Source organism: Tachysurus vachellii, chromosome 3, assembly GCF_030014155.1.
Source record: "Tachysurus vachellii isolate PV-2020 chromosome 3, HZAU_Pvac_v1, whole genome shotgun sequence".
NCBI classification, from domain to species: domain Eukaryota; kingdom Metazoa; phylum Chordata; class Actinopteri; order Siluriformes; family Bagridae; genus Tachysurus; species Tachysurus vachellii.
This window is the reverse complement of record NC_083462.1, coordinates 11,260,798-11,278,861: the sequence shown is the minus strand read 5'-3', so window position 1 is coordinate 11,278,861 and position 18,064 is coordinate 11,260,798. Positions and strand designations below refer to the sequence as shown.

General features: G+C 38.5%; 1 protein-coding gene across 1 annotated transcript in view; it reads left to right on the top strand.

Moving 5' to 3' along the window:
- LOC132842828 (ubiquitin-conjugating enzyme E2 E2-like) overlaps window positions 1-10,040 on the top strand; it is a 51,370-nt gene extending 41,330 nt beyond the window's left edge. Inside the window, exons 4-6 of the mRNA XM_060865719.1 lie at window positions 1,027-1,159; window positions 4,255-4,402; window positions 9,317-10,040. Coding sequence (XP_060721702.1) covers window positions 1,027-1,159; window positions 4,255-4,402; window positions 9,317-9,414 — 379 coding nt within the window. The 3' untranslated portion in view covers window positions 9,415-10,040. The remainder of the gene's footprint in view (window positions 1-1,026; window positions 1,160-4,254; window positions 4,403-9,316) is intronic.
- The last annotated feature ends 8,024 nt before the right edge of the window (window positions 10,041-18,064 follow it).

Genomic DNA, 18,064 nt, shown 5'->3' with positions numbered 1-18,064 from the left:
AAATAAGCTGGAATTTCACCTTTCAACACAACAAAGACTCAAAGCGCACACACACAAATCAACAAAGCAGAAGATCAACAATGTTGAATGATCTCGCCAGAGCTCGGTCCAGAATCCAGCTAAACATCTGTGTGGTGAAGTGAAGCAGGCTGTGCTCAGGAGACGCCCTTACAAATGATGGCTCTAGAATGTTTCTGAAAGAAAGGATAGGAAATATTGTGAAACCAAGATGTTCCACACTGATAGACTGTGACCCAAAAAGACGTGGGGATACATACTAATGCAGCTGAGTTATACGTTTGTTTGTTTGTTTGTTTTCCCTGAAAAAAAAAATATGAGTTTATAATTTATACATAGACTTAATGCTTATACTTAGACTTAATGTTTATATGTCGAGATCTGGAATGTTCTGATTTATGATTTATCTTGGTTCCAATTTTTCCATCACAAAACAAAACCTGCCATTTTATCTGGGGTATGTCAACTTTTTATGTTATATTTATGTCATACTTTGTCCCAGTTTTGTATAAGCTAGCTATATATATATATATTTAGCTTATTATAAGCTTAATTCCACTCTACACACTGTTATGGAAAGGACATTATTTACATTTAATTTACTTCCTGTCCATTATCACCCAAATAAGGATGTGGTTCACTTCTGAGTTTGGTTCCTCTCAAGGTTTCTTCCTCATATCATCTCGAAGAGATTTTGCTTGCTCATTGAGGATAAATGTTAAAGATATATAGTAACTTGTAAAGCTGCTTTGAGATAATATGAATTGTTAAAAGTGGCATACAAATAAATTGAAATGAGCGAAATCTCTAGTATGTGTGACAATAATAAAACGCTAAAATCATGGTCAGCTGATTTCAGGTTGGAGCTAATGATGTGAGCGATGTTGGAACTGTGCTGCAAATAAATTGCTGAAAATTGAGAAAGCCATAGAAAACAAATGCTCGTGTGAATGCAGTGTTGATAAAGCTCTCAATTCCCAACACGTTTTGTGTGTTTTTATTTTTTAGTGCTGGCCCAAAAGGAGACAACATCTACGAGTGGAGGTCTACCATCCTGGGTCCTCCAGGCTCCGTGTATGAAGGAGGAGTCTTCTTCCTGGACATCGCCTTCACTCCAGACTACCCCTTCAAGCCTCCCAAGGTGAGAAAGCAAACACTCTGTCGAACATTCGCACAGATCTCGATGCTTACTGGTGCTTGTTCTGTGGCATTTCTGACAATGTGCTTCTTTTCCTGCTTATTTACATCACAATGCAGTTGAGAAGCAAACTGTGTTGTCAAAGATTTAATCCATATGTTTATTTCATTTTACGCACCACATGCAAACATCACAGTATGTTTTTTTTTCTTTATGTGTAGCTGTTTTGGGCTCCTGAATTTTTAGTGGCTTTATTTGTTTTCTCAAGGTCAAGGTCTTTTAATGAGTTTATTAGCGAGGGATTTTGTTTCCTTTTGAGCTGCAGTGTGTGCAATTTAGCGGCAAAGAACAATGAGACACAAAGAGAAGGAGAGGAAGAGAATGGAGGGGGAGAGAGAGAGATAGAGAGAGAGAAGACAGACAAGGGGATAAGGAGTAAAAGAGAATGAAAAGAATAGAGCAAGAAAATTAAAGGGAAGAAGAGAAATAGAGAGGAGCGAGAAAAATGACAGATAGATATAAAGAGATGAGAAATAGAGGGAGAAGACAGTTGATGTTTTCGAGAGCAAGCAGCATTTTCTTTATTTCACATTTTCTTCTTGTCTAATTTTCTTTCACTAGTGTGATTTTTATTTTTAATCTGGTCTGAAATCTTCTTCTTAAGAACATCTAGTCTGATTATTGTTTGTATTGTGGAGTACACAGGGCAGTGAGGGTTCCCTCAAACTGACACACTTACGCTGCTGAGAAATAACCTCCATCTTCACCTTTACCTTCCTCTCCATCCTCACCCTCTTCTCCATCTTCACCTTCCTCTCCATCTTCACCTTCCTCTCCATCTTCACCTTCCTCTCCACCATCACCTTCTTCTCCACCTTCACTGCTCACCCCTCTCTCTCTCTCTCTCTCTCTCTCTCTCTCTCCCCCATATCTACTCCCTTCAGCTCTGTTTCTCTTTCTGTCCTCCCTCTTCCACACTTTCTGTCTCTCTTTTTCTTCTTTCCTTAATTACCCTCTCTTCTCTATTCTGCCTCCTTCTTGTTATTTTCCTTTGAGAGAAATAAAGAGAAGCAGAGAGAACAGAGTGTAATAACGAGAAGAGTCTCTCTCTGTCCTCTCTCCGTCTCTCTTTCTCATTATTTCTCTACCTCCATTCTCTTTCTGATCTTTTCTTAATTCCTCCTAAAGCAAACCTTCAGTCTGAAATGTTCCACGAGCGCATGCTTATGTTTTGGTTTTTCTGTAATTTAAACACTACATGATCGTCTGTTCTCCGTGCCTGACCTCAGATCAGCGAGCTTTCCTCATGACCAGGTCACCGGCAGTAAAACAGAACGGATGCACTTGTTAGTGTACCTCCTTCATTCCAGTCCAAAGTAAGACCAGAGTTATTTCAGCAAGTCGTTTCCAGCTGTAGCTCAGAATACACACAGCATGACGCTGAGGTCTGTCATGCCTCCCACACTACAGCCTTGATCATGACCCCCGGATTGTGAAAGTACGCTGTGGCTCCTGCTCTCGGTAACCTCGATCAGAGCTATTTCCTCTGCAATCACCTCTGTTTTATTATTAGTCCATATAGATTGTGGTGCTCTAGAAATACAGGAAGGTCTGTATGACCTTAGCAGGAACACCTGCATATTCTTGCAGTTATCCAATCAGACAGCTATGTGACAGAAGGGGATGTGTGAAATCATGCAGATCCAGGTCACGAGATTCAGATAATATCAATCAAACATCAAACTGAGGAAAAATGTCTCATTGATCTCAAACAATTTTAATCAACCTGGACTCACTGTAGCCTCAGCGTCTTTGTCTCGACTGTGTGAAATCCCAGCAGAACAGAATTTCCCGAATGATCGAGCAAAGATCACACATCATCTCCGTTCTAATGTTTGATATGAACATGTACTAAATTGCTTTTTATTTTCCAATTGTTTTTCTAAACAAGTCATTTATAGGGGTGGAATAAACTTACGAGCTCGATCCGGACAGCAGAATCTGTCACTGTGTTTAAATAAAAAAAAAAAAAAAAAACACTCTTGAACCTCTTCGAAGGACACTGGACTAACACATAACTTCTCCTCACTTAAAATATACGTCCTTTTAGTAAAATACCATATTAGTGTTCCATCTGAGACGATACGGCCCTTAAAAAACTCACACTCTAGACACTAGTGTTTATAGTGTACAGTGTGTAAGTGCATAGTGTGTAGTGGGTGATTTGGGACATAGCTTTAGTGGCATCACACAAGAACTCGTGAAGCTACTTTTCTTAATTCCTTACGTGTTATTTCTGAGTGTTAAGGTGCTTAGTAGCAGTGTGATGAAGGAGGAAGGTCTGAGTGTTCAGAGCTGAGTGATCCGACTGGATGAAGGTTCCGGTTGTGTCCTGAGGAGAGACTCAATGAGGACAGACTGATAGGCCCTGTGTTAAATGATGAAAAGCAGATAAATAACTTATGTCTCTCCATGTAAATGTCTATCCTGGTTATTTGTTTTAGCAACAAGAAATAAAAATGATGTTACTATTAATTCTCTTTCTAAAATATCGTTCTAATCTTACTTTACTCTAAACTTATCTTTCTAATCTCTCTCCCCCCTCTCTCTCTTGCTCCCTTTCTCTCTCCCCCTCTCTTTCTCTCCCTCCCGCCCCTCTCCCCCCTCTCCCTGTCTGTCTCTCTCCATCTCTCTCCTCTCATTGTCTGTCATTCTGTTTATCTTGCTCAGTCTCCCACCCTGTCTCTCTGTATATATGTGCTTTTTGCTATCTATCTCTATTTCTTTTCCTGTCTCTCTCTTTGCCCTTCGCTCTGTAATTGTTCATTAGTCTTTCTTTCTGTCTGTCTTCCTGTCTGTTTGTCTGTATCTGTCCTCTTTGCCTGTTTCTCTCTCTCTCTCTCTCTCTCTCTCTCTCTCTCTCTCTCTCTCTCTCTCTCTCTCTCTCTCTCTCTCTCTCTCTCTCTCTCTCTCTCTCTCTCTCTCTCTCTCTCTCTCTCTCTCTCTCTCTCTCTCTCTCTCTCTCTCTCTCTCTCTCTCTCTCTCTCTCTCTCGGAGACGTTTTTTAATCATTTTTCCCCTTGCTGTTTTTCTCGCAGGTGACGTTTCGTACCAGAATCTACCACTGCAACATTAACAGTCAGGGAGTGATCTGCCTTGACATCCTGAAGGACAACTGGAGCCCAGCGCTAACCATCTCCAAGGTGCTGCTGTCCATCTGCTCTCTCCTCACAGACTGCAACCCCGGTAAGATACACATCCCGCATCACGACATTCACATCGTCCTTATTGTCCCTGTGACGTGTTATGTGTTATGTAAGCAGAAGGTTTTAGCACGATCAGCTCATTTAAACGGCGAGCCAGAGCATGTTTAACCCTAGACATATTACAGTTCCGACTGCAGTTCATCTCTTCATCTTAAACTAATACAAAAAAAAAAACATGTTGAATTGAAGCCAAAATGCTCGAACTATTATTCACCCTGTAACTGACTGTGATCCCATATTCAGTCAGATTTCACACCGCCGGTGCTTTTAGAGGAGTCAAGATTCCCAGCGCTGCCGTTTTGATGTTCTGAAATGGCTTTAATCTGCATTATGACCTGAACCTGAGCACCTTTTTGGCTCATTTGGACTGTTAACACGTGTGTGATTTGGTTATTCTTGAGCAGTGGTGTGGTTATGTGGTTGAACTGAGCTTAGAGAAAATGCAGTGTATAAGCAGTATGTCATAATGTTTAATGTCTACAATATAAATTAGAAGGATGTAACTTAAACGGAGAAAAATATATCTAAATAATTGGGAACGTGTTAGTATTTTATGCTAGATGTAAAACAGCTGAGCTCCTTCCTATAGATTTAACACCTAATTTATCACACATGTATTATTTATCATCATATTGCCTAGTTGCATTGGACACTCTGCAAAAGAATCTCTCTCCATTTCTAATTATTCTACATATTTTAGAAAGAGCAACATGCTTAAAAGTCTTATTTTTCCATGTGCTATCTGTTTGTATTAGCGTATGCTTTTAAATGATTTGAAGATGCAAAACCTGTGGCCATCTGTGTAAATAAGGAGCAGCTTCCCTTCTGGCATGCTAATCTATATGTGAGCAAGAGATCGGTGCAGAAACATATCGTTACACGTAACAGCTCGCTTGCGCACTTCCGATACCATGGATTATATCTGGAGGTAAATTAGTTTCATCTCATCCTGACCTTCAGATGATGAGCCACTGTGGTCTCTGGCTCTGTTTCCATGGAGTACTGGCAGCCTTGCAGGCACGAAAATCATCAAACCACATTGCTGGGTCACAAATGGATCCTATCTTCCGTATAAGAGGCAGGAAGGATGACACGACCGTACAAGTCATGCCCTGAGATCTGATTTTCACAGTAAATATACAGCATGACTTATAACCTTTACTCAGGGTTACTGTATGGCTTTAGACACAGCTCAGGATTTTTTGACACCGGACAATTCCAGCAGTCTTTTCAGATTATTACTTGTCACACTGTACAACATGATTCCAATAAAATCTAGACAGAATTATACACCATGTATATGATAACACTCGTTCGTACGACCAAGATCTAAGACCTGCGGTTAGAGAAAATTACTAGGTTCCAGTGCCATATTCGGTGCACAGAGCCACAGCACAGGCTTTAAGCTCTTCAGCTGAGAAGGAAGAAATAGTTTTGCATTGTCGTAGTAGCAAATAAACACAATGAACAAAGCGTCCTCATGATATTTAGCTAGCTGCGCACACTCCTCGTTTGTTTCTTCTCACGCCTCTTGTTGTGATGTAACTGTGATGAGACACTGTCTGCTGCCGCAAATCAACACACTGCTCTTCTTTTCAATCATACGTGTTGTGATTACGCCGTCCTGTGTGTTTTGTGTAACGCTTTGCCGTCTTCCTACTGACTGTGTGTGTGTGTGTGTGTGTGTGTGTGTGTGTGTGTGTGTGTGTGTGTATTTTTGAATTGAAGATTGAAGAGTGATGTCAGTTTCCTTGCTTTGTATTCTGATCTCTCATCAAGGTTTATAGAAGACGTGTTGGCTAATGGTGGTTAAACAAATGTGCTAATAATTGTTATTGATAAAGTATATAGATAATGTATATTTGATAATGGTTAATTTATTCTAATAGATTTATTTCAGTTAGTGTTTATATTTCTGTCATATATTTCCAGTGCGAGATGAAGCAAATTAACAAAATAAATTAGCATTTCTTCATTACTGTTCTTACCCAGCCTTAGCAAGGGGGCTAATAATTCTGGAGCTGAATGCAGTGAGACTTTTTACAAACAAAAACGAAAAAATAATATGTTGGTGTCCGTGGTGATTCACGGTAAGTGTTGTGTCCGGTCGGGATCGGAAGGAAATTTGTTTCATCCAGCATCATACCGCAGCTCAGATATGAAAAACATGTGATTTCACCTCACAGTGACAGACAGAGCTGACAGCCAATCAGATGAAATGAAAAAATACAAGCTGGAGAGAGTAAACAAATGGGAGTCAAATTTCGGGTCAGCGTATTGCAGTTTATCCTCGTAATTTGTATCTTTACCCAGTAGTGAACCTAGTTGTTTGAGCTAAAGATCTTTTGATAGCTGAATAGTGATAATGGGAGGAGTTTGTTTGTATCTGCTTACTCTCTGTACATATGTATAGCTATGTGTTTTGAGTAGAATGCTAACAGTGTTCAGGTCTCTCTGGACAGATTAGATAAGGAAAAACGCTAACACCTATAAGAAATTCACACGATGGAAGCAAAGAGATCTGATTGATTTGTTCTTTGGGCTGTATTTTAATTAGCTAGCTAGATTTAGTGGTCTAAAGCCACTAGGCAGCGTTTAATTATATTCTCAGATTTGCGAATGTTACTGTACAGCCTTGGTACATCCGCGTACTATGAAGTGTGCATTATGAGGATTTGGATACAATTATTGTAAAAATGTGTACTGACTTATAACTTATTACCATGAGATTAATCCCTGAGGCTGAGCACAGCACACCCCGTGTTACTTCTCGACGATAAAGGCTTGAAGTAGAATTTTTCTACCATAGAAGGCAAAATCTTAATTCATTTAAAAATGAGCTATTTTTGTTTACAGCATGTAGCAGATGCTCTTTTAAAGAGCGACGTACTGAAGAGCTTTTGAAGTTTCTATCAATTAATACATCGATACTACAATAGATACACTAGGTCATGGACTGAGAATACCATTTGTCTAAACCTTGTTAAAAGGAAATATAGCAAGAACAGAAAAAATCATGATTTCTACATTCATGAACGTTGCCTTGAACTTCTTAATCGTAAACTTCTGTATTGCTAGAACAGATGGTAGTTTGCAGGTTTTTTGCTCTTTCGTAGAACTAGTGGTTTCCTAGAACTAGTGATATAGTTGCAATGCTGCCTCCTTTAAATGCAGGCAAAAACAAACAAACAAAAAAAACAGCCATTTAATTTACAAATGAGGTCTGCTCAGGCAGCGAGAGTTTTATCTACGTTCATCCTAACAGTGTACATGTTGAATGTTTTACGTGCAGGAACGCTCCCCCATCTCAGCTTCACTCGTACCACATACATAGGCTCTCAGTGCAGGGTTGAATAAGAACGTCCACCCTTCCCCCTGCGCTTGTACGCCTGTTCCCCTCACTGAAGGTGCTATTCATGCAGAAAAGATCAATGAGACACAGCTTATTAAAGAGGGGCCAGGGTGCAAAGATAGTTAATTAACCCTCACAGGCCTTTCTTTCCCCGTCACACGCTCCCTCACAGTACTATAGCGGGCTGCCGAGGAGCCACATTTGAGCACCTTTGATTTCGAGGTCAGCGATTAAGGCCCTAGATCAGACATAGAAACTGATCCGATTGTATTTATTATGAGGTTTTTACAATCTGGAGTTTATTTACACAGCCTCTTATTGAAATCAATGTACCAAAGTACTCCAAAAGCTCTCAGACAATAAAAGGCTAAAAAAAAAAAAAAAAAAAAAAAAAATTCATTCCCATTAGCTCTTCGCTAATGGGAATGAAGCTTCAAAAAAGTGAACACCTCCAGTTTAACTGGTCTTGAACAATGAGCCTTGGTCTCGAGACACAACAATGTTTTAAAATATGTTATATTATATTAGCTTTTTAAACTTTGAAGCCTGTCATTCCAAGGACCCTCTTATGATCACAGGACAAAATCAATTTGAATTTAAAATGTTATTACAGGCATTAGTGCTTTTAGTTCTAAACACTCACCCAGATGTAAAAACACTATATTACTGTAACAGAACTTACATTTAGGATATTAGGCTGACACTCTTATCCATAGGGACTTACATTTTATCTCATTTTTATACAACTGAGCAATTGAGGGTTAAGGGCCATGCACAGGGGCTCAGCAGTGGCAGCTTGGTGGACTTTGGATTCGAACTCACAACCTTCCGATTGCTATGGATTAGCAATCTGAAGGTTGTGAGTTCGAATCCTAAGTCCACCTTAACCACTAAACTACCCTACACAATTTATTGCACCTCTACACTTCTGCACATGCAATTATCCAATCAGCCAATCACATGGCATTAAATAATGCTAATACAACTTACATTAAACATCAGAATAACGGACAGTCAGTTTGATCTCAGTGCTTTTTGCCTGGGTTGTGTAGTTCAGAAACTGCTGTGTTCCTGGGATTTTCACACACAACAGTCTCTAAAGGTCATACAGAATGGTGTGATTTTTTTTTTCTCGGCAGAAACACTCTAAGAAACACTCTTAGAAACACCAAGTTTGGCTTGATTCACTGGCTCAAGCTGATAGGAAAGATACAGTAACTTTAATCATCACTCTTTCAAACCATGGTGAACAAACACAACACATCAAAGAGGGCAGCAGAAGAGCACATACGATTCCACTCCTGTCAGCCAAGAACAGGAATCTCAGGCTATTCAGTTAAAGACTGGAAAAGAAATTATGTTTTTCCAGTCTTCAACTGTATTTTAATTACTGCATGATAATTGCATGAAAGTACAGCTGTTCCTAATACAGGGTATATTATGGACCTCCATGATTTGAGCAGATTTGACTTGATCTAATAATACATTTCCTACCGTTTCTACACCCGAGTTAACGCTACTTCCTTGTCTTCTTCTCCACAGCCGATCCTCTGGTGGGAAGCATCGCCACACAGTACCTGACCAACAGAGCAGAGCACGACAGGATAGCCAAACAGTGGACCAAGCGCTATGCCACATAGAAATTCCTACGACGCTTCAGAGCTCCATACCCCATTCCCCTGTCCTTCCCGTATCCCACAAGGAACTGTCCTTCGTTTCTTGTTGACTTGAACGCTTTTTTTATACAGTGTATTCATACTAAGAGCAAGCTCGTCAGGATTGTACTTTTTTTTTCCCAATACACTGAATGTTGGCATGGTCATCAAGAGCTTTATTATTTGTAATGTTATATTGCTATCATGACCGTTCTGCTATTGTTTTGCATTATTGAGAAGTGCACCGCCTGAGTGAACGGAGTGCGATTCATATGCGACGGTTTTCTTTGCGCTCAATGAGTACGTCTCTCATACCAGAGCGAGTGGATGATTCTCAAGACGAAGCAATCCCTGAATCTTTTTTTTCACAAATCAGACATTCTTTCTCCTCATAAACAATTGTTTTAACTCAGATCCCCTCTCTGTTAAGTTGTATATGTGGAACACTATGGCACTGGCCTGTTTATCTCAAAATGCGTCGTAAAATTTGAGAAGCCTGCAGCTTGCCCCGTGCAGTCAATGGCAGTTTGTTGTAAAGTGCACATTGTGAGAGAAAATTTGACTGATACTCTGTAAGTAACTGAGTGAATAAATGATGTGTTGAGCTGAAATGTGGTTTGGTCGGTCATGTTTGTGGGGTTGTTCTGACTTAACATTCTTTCTCCTTCCCTGAACATGAATAATTCTTTTCCTCTTCATCACATGCGTGGTATTCTGTTTTTTCAGTTTTAATGGAGAGCTCAGAATTAATGTTATATCAAAGCAAGCAATTAGTGTGTTTCACTAGATGTTCGGTCTAGTGGCAGTGTTTTAGACTAATGTTTTTTTTTCTATTTACTTTTGCATGTGTGATACATTTGAATAACACCCTTGAGCTCTGGCATAGATCTTGGCACGCTTTATAGGGGGTTGTGGAAGCTCAGTGGCTAAGGTGTTGGATCGCAGCTTGGAAGGTTGTAAGTTCAAACCCTGCTGGGCCCTTAAGCATGGCCCTTAACCTTCAATTGCTTGGTCATAGTCATGGAGCAAATGTACCTTGCAAGGGCTTCAAACTTTACCATATTGTGTAAGTGGGTGAACTCTGCAGACAAATATGTTATGTGACCAAGCCTGTGATTGGTCTTCACAGACATGGTGTAATCGTTTATTCCATTGCATCTGTTTTTCATTGTCACCCTTTAATTTATTTAATGGCCTTTCATGTACCACTTCTGTCTTATTGCTTTTTTTCTCTTTAAATTTGAATCAAAATTTCCTCCTGTTCTATCAGTCGTTTATTTTCTCCAACAAGCCGATCTTCTTCCTGAAGACATTGTCAAGAAATTTGAATAATGCCTCCAGCAGTACTGGAGCTCTGGTACATGGACGCAAACGTAAGATGTGATCATTGAGGTTTTGTAATCGTGCAACCCTCAAAGACATTAAGACTGCTGAGGCATTAAGATGTACAGACATCTCAATTTTGGTAAAAAGTTAACTAGGAAAAATGAAAACATGACCAAAACCACATGAAGCAGGCTTTTGAGTAGAGGAATAGATGTTTATTTAGCATAGTTCGGAAGTCTCCAGACACTGGAAAGCTTACAGGATTGAGGTTTTTGGAATGTTACTAATACAGCACTGAGTCTGTAATAGTAACTTCAACAAAGACAAAAATGGCAAGAGAACAACTAGCTGTTATAAGCTATGAAATAATTAATTTATTTAATGGATATTCCACAGTATTAAATATAACTACATAGCAAATAAAAAGAACGACAGTGTTTGAATAGAAAATTGCTAGGTTTGGTTCATTCAAAGTGGATTAAAAAACCTGGACGCCTCCATGTTCGTATTTATTAGCATTTTAGCATAGCATTTAACATTCGAGGCAGATAACTGTGATGAGTAATGTATATTTTCCTCGCTAAACCAGAAACTGTTTGTTTTATGTTGATTGTATGTTGTATGTATACATTGTTACACACATAGATGTAAGAAGTAATACTATGCTTGCTGATGTTATTCTGACATCATTTGCTGAACTTGGTGAGGAGTCTGCACCGTAGTTGATATTACTAGTTACAACCTCTGAGGGAACGCAGTATTACTCCTTACATACTGTATATATCTACCTGTTATCATCTACACTGACACGGCACAGAATCATAACTGTAAGTATTGCAGAATAAGGGTATACCATGTATACTGTCACAGCCTGACTATTTATTTGTTATCTCTGAGCTATCACCCGGGCTAAGTGCAAACTACCACACTGGGATTATTTAAAGCAGGCCTCAGGGCGTCCCAGATGGTCCACTTTTTTTTAAATCCTAACTCATACAACACAGGTAAAGAGTAATAACGTGGACCGTCTGGCAGACCCTGAGGACGAGTTTGAGAACCATTGACTGCACAGAGATCAGGCTACGATCTTGTTCAGGTGCTTCCTCTTGCTGGCGCTTCATACGAGCCACAAACAAGCCGTGTCTAATCGTCTGCTACACGTAATGTGAGCAGACAGCGAGACAGGCAGGAAACAGATTGATTGACTACTCCCTTCACCAGTGTGCGTGTGTGTGTGTGTGTGTGTGTGTGCGTGGGTGTGTGTAACAGAGCGGAAAGCCCTTGAAACCCATCCTGTTACAAATGCAAAGATCTTTGATGGTGGAGGTGGAAGAATGAGCGGTGGCAGAATTATGGGTAAATAGGACAGTTCCTGTAGTAGCAAAAAAAAAAAAATCCCTCTATCAGCTTAGTCAGAGCGAGAAATTCTAGCAAAGAAAGATAGAGATATAATCATCCATGTCAATTAGTTACAATGCAAAATATTTGAAATTAGAGACACAATAGAGCTTCACATGCTTGAGGTTCGAGATCTAATTGAGAACTAATTAATGCTTGAGAAGTAATTAATATATATGATGTCAATAAAATAAATCATCGTGTTTTGAAGTGTTGAAAAAGTCTTTATTTTAGTGTCTTTATCTGTAGTACTCTTTTAAAAATGAGGACAACCCAAAAGGGGTTTTCACAGCAAGGCCGAGTAGAACTTTTCTCACAATTTTAGGTGAAACCTTTTATGGTCTAAAGAACATTTTAACACTGGCAAAGAAGAGGCTTTATTTTTAAGAGGATTTTTGCACTGAATGGAACTTAGGAGTTAAATTATCTTTCAGAGGAACTCTGTTGTTGTGTTTATGTATGTCCTTGTTCTCTGGGCTATAAATATTAGGTTACACCCAGTTAAAATCTCTTTTTGTCATGTCCCAATATACCTACTTATTTTATACACTAAAGTTAGGTACAGTATGCAAGTACTGGGACATGCTAACACGTAACGGACAGAGAACATTGTTACCTAGTTAAACATACTGTCAGTGTAAACAAACTCATCAAGCTTTTTTTCATTTACCATTCCTTATATTATTACTATATACTTATATTATTACTATACTATATAATCAAATGTATCCCCTGATTCCTTTTATATAGTTTTTTTTTTCGCATTTCATTTACACCTCTCTAAAATGTATCAAAAATGCAGTGAAGTAAACCGTCACAAAACACTTCCTTCAAAGAGTTATGGGCAATGTTACCTGAAAATACGCGATTATTTCCATTTTTCCATACTGCAAATCTTCCAGAAATACAAAACCATTAAGGAACCATTGGGACACTCATTTAAACATTTGGGACACATTTGGATACTGTTTAGGATGGATAGTAAGTGAACTGGGACACAGGGTTTGTCATCCATCCCAACAGATATCATGCAACCGGGAAAAGAAAATAATACATAAAGAGTTAAAAATGTCTCTAAGCAAATTAGGGACTTGACAAACAGTTGACGTGTCCATACACTGAGTGGGGGATGTGAAGGAGGGAGGAAAAGAAATTTTCCAACGATTGTGGTTTCGAGCTTCAAAATCAACTGTTAAATATCATTTACATAACAAGCTGTTAGAAAACGCTGCAGCATCTTCACCAGGTGTTGACATTTTGATTTTGATTCAGGTGTTGACACCAGAATGACATTTTGGTCATCAGTATGCTTGTGACAAAAGGGGACTGCATGTGATGTATATGCATGTGATGTATATCCTGTTTGCTTCTGCCTGAAGGTTAAGACTTTAATACAGGTCAATACAGCTAAGACATAAATACTTTGAACCGAAAGAAATGCAGAATCAGGTGTTTTGATTGTTTTGATCAGGTGTTTTGAGCAGAATCAGGCTCAGATAGGATTTGAACACAGTAAAAAAAAAGTAAACCTAATTAAAGAAGGACATTACAGGAAAAGCCTCCATATTACACTCTAAAAAAATAAAAACATACATATGTAAAAAAATATTTCTGGTTAAAATTGATGAGTATCTCCTGGTTCTTCACAGGGGAAGAGAGCTGGGACTAGAAAGCAAGTTTATGACCACTGTTTAGGACTATGAGCCTGCACGTTGCAATCATTACATACTTCTTATCTCAGACCGTATTGATTTATTTTGATCTTCATTCATAATTCTGCACTTTTACATATGACCATATGTCCAAAAGTATGTGGACAGCTGACCATCACACCCATTTCTGTTTCTGCCCCGAAGTTGGACGCACACAATTGTATAGAATGTCTTTGTATGTTGTAGCATTACAGTTTAACTTCATTGGAACTCGGAGGCCCAACAACTTTTCCAGCATGACAGTGCCCTTGTGCACAAAGCAAACCAATGTGTGAAGAACTCAAGTGTCCTGCACAAAGCCTACACAAACCAAACACCACTGGAATGAACTGTAACAATGATTGTACCTCAGACCTCCTCACCCATCATCAGTGTCTGATCTCACTAATCCTCCTAGTATTGAATGTACACAATTCCCTACAGCCACACTTTAATATCATGTGAAAAGCCTTTCCAGAAGAGTGGAGATTATTCCAACAGCAAATGAAGACCAACTCCATGTTAATGCTCCCCAATTTTAAATGTTCATATATGGGTGTGATGGTCAGGTGTCCATATACGTTTGGCCATATAAGTTTACTTTCCATTTGTCACAGCATTTATAGCTATGTCTTGCATACTGTATATTTATTTCATTTTTTTTTAGTATGTATTTTAATTATCTAGTCATTTATTTATTTTCCCTGCTGAAAAAAATCTATATTCATCTGACAAGCTACCAGCTGCAAAAATACAGGCTGAGCTGCTACATGATGTTAGAAAGGAAACAATTTCTGAATGGCTGCTACTAAATGCTACACAGTATGGACAAAACTTTGAGGGCATCTTACCATCGCACCTGATTTTTGTGGACACCTGACCATCGCACCTGACCTTTGAGGACACCTGACCATCACACTAAGTAGGTGTTGTGCTTGATGTCATCTCAGATTTCTTCTGGGAAGTCTTTCCACTAGATTTTGAAGCATAGCTTTTGGGATTTGTGTTCATTTAATCATAGGAGCATCACTGAGTTCAAGTACTGATGTTGGATGAGGAAACATGGGCTGCAGTTGGTGTTTCATTTCATCAAAAAGACCTTCAATGATGTTCAGGTCACAACTCGGTGGAGGACACTCAGGATCTTTCACTCCAATCTTGGCAAACCGTGTCTTCATGAAGTTTGCTTTGTGCACAGGGGCATTGTCATGCTGGAACAGGGTCAGGCCTCTTAGTTTTAGTGAAATGATTTTTTAATTCCACAACATTTTTTACGATGAGTGCTTCTGATATTTGTCACAGTCAGATGTCCATATACTTTTGGACATATAGTGTATATGATTTCTATTCTTGGATATAATAGAATTATTTATAGCTATTAATCAAGTTAATTTGGAGGTGATACTAAACTTTAAACACCAGTTATTTCTTGGATGATACTACACTCATCAGTCTCATCCAAGATGGTGACGAGTCTGCATACCAGCAGGAGGTGAAGCGGCTGGTGCTATGGTGCCATCGTGGAGACCTTTCTGGGCACTACCATTTCCCAAGACCTACACCTACTCCATTATCAAAAAGGCCCAGCAGAGGATGTACTTTCTACGTCAATTAAGAAAGTATGGTCTGCCACAGGCACTGTTGATGCAGTTCTACACTGCAGTCATTGAATCTTTCCTGTGCACATCCATCACCATCTGGTTTGGAGCAGCAAAAAAACAGGACAGGAACAGACTGCAACACACAGTTAAAACAGCAGAAAAAGTAATCGGTGCTCCCCTGCCCACTCCCCAGGACTTGTACCATACAAGAACCAGAAACCGGGCAGGATAAATCCCTACTGACCCTTCACATCCTGGACACAACCTCTTTCAGCTCCTCCCTTCTGGAAGGTGCTGCAGAGCTTTGTTTACCAAAACTGCTAGACACAGGAACAGTTTCTTTCCCCAGGCCCCTTATCACCCTGATTAAAAACTCATCTTAATTATATTCCCTGCATTAGTTCTATAAGTACTGCATTATCAGAACTGTCAGTCATCACATCATCCGTACATGTCATACACACTACTGCTGCTGTATATTGTACAAAAGCATAATATTGCACAATACTGTTATTTGCACTACAATTCACTCTCACACTTTATGTACATAACTGATCAGTCATATATTCTGTATTCATATTTAATACTCATACTGTCTATTGTATCACATCATCTGTTTTGTCTTGTATAGTCTGTATTGTATTGTCTTGTATAGTTTGTATTGTATAGTCTGTTTTGTCTTGTCCCGTATAGTCTGTATTGTCTTGTATAGCCTGTATTTGTCTTGTATAGACTGTATTGTCTTGTCTTGTATAGTCTGTATTGTCTTGTATAGTCTGTATTGTCTTGTATTGTATAGTCTGTTTTTGTCTTGTCTTGTATAGTCTGTTTTGTCTTGTATAGTCTGTATTGTCTTGTATAGTCTGTTTTGTCTTGTATAGACTGTATTGTCTTGTATAGCCTGTATTGTCTTGTATAGCCTCTATTGTCTTGTATAGCCTCTATTGTCTTGTATAGCCTGTATTTGTCTTGTATAGACTGTATTGTCTTGTATAGTCTGTTTTGTCATGTATAGACTGTATTGTCTTGTATAACCTGTATTTGTCTTGTATAGTCTGTATTGTCTTGTATAGCCTGTATTTGTCTTGTATAGTCTGTTTTGTCATGTATAGACTGTATTGTCTTGTAGTCTGTATTGTCTTGTATAACCTGTATTTGTCTTGTATAGTCTGTATTGTCTTGTATAGTCTGTTTTGTCTTGTATAGCCTGTATTTGTCTTGTAGTCTGTATTGTCTTGTATAACCTGTATTTGTCTTGTATAACCTGTATTTGTCTTGTATAGTCTGTATTGTCTTGTATAGTCTGTATTGTCTTGTATAGTCTGTTTTGTCTTGTATAGCCTGTATTTGTCTTGTAGTCTGTATTGTCTTGTATAACCTGTATTTGTCTTGTATAACCTGTATTTGTCTTGTATAGTCTGTATTGTCTTGTATAGCCTGTATTTGTCTTGTATAACCTGTATTTGTCTTGTATAGTCTGTATTGTCTTGTATAACCTGTATTGTCTTGTATAGTCTGTATTGTCTTGTATAGTCTGTATTGTCTTGTATAGTCTGTTTTGTCTTGTATAGCCTGTATTTGTCTTGTAGTCTGTATTGTCTTGTATAACCTGTATTTGTCTTGTATAACCTGTATTTGTCTTGTATAGTCTGTATTGTCTTGTATAGCCTGTATTTGTCTTGTATAACCTGTATTTGTCTTGTATAGTCTGTATTGTCTTGTATAGTCTGTATTGTCTTGTATAGTCTGTTTTGTCTTGTATAGCCTGTATTTGTCTTGTATAACCTGTATTTGTCTTGTATAGTCTGTATTGTCTTGTATAGTCTGTATTGTCTTGTATAGTCTGTTTTGTCTTGTATAGCCTGTATTTGTCTTGTAGTCTGTATTGTCTTGTATAACCTGTATTTGTCTTGTATAGTCTGTATTGTCTTGTATAGCCTGTATTTGTCTTGTATAGTCTGTATTGTCTTGTATAGTCTGTTTTGTCTTGTATAGTCTGTTTTTGTCTTGTATAACCTGTATTTGTCTTGTATAGTCTGTATTGTCTTGTATAGCCTGTATTTGTCTTGTATAGTCTGTATTGTCTTGTATAGTCTGTTTTTGTCTTGTATAACCTGTATTTGTCTTGTATAGTCTGTATTGTCTTGTATAACCTGTATTTGTCTTGTATAGTCTGTATTGTCTTGTATAATCTGTATTTGTCTTGTATAGTCTGTTTTTGTCTGGTATAGTCTGTTTTTGTCTTGTATAGTCTGTTTTTGTCTGGTATAGTCTGTTTTTGTCTGGTATAGTCTGTATTGTCTTGTATAGCCTGTGTTGTTTTGTACAGTCTGTATTTGTCTTGTCTTGTATAGTCCAAGCTAAATGTATAGTATAATGTTATTTATGTCTGTACTTTTGAGAGTCACAAACAGCTGGAACCAAATTCCTTGCGTGTGTCGACACTTGGCCAATAAACCTGATTCTGATTCTGAATCTGATTCATTTGAGGTAAATAAATGTAAACAAAGACCAAACTAATTGCCAGTCACATTTCACCTCAGATAAAAGCTCACTTCCGAAATTCTACGTCAGAACATTAAAGATAAGCTCATAACGCGGTAGTTCAGTAACGTGACC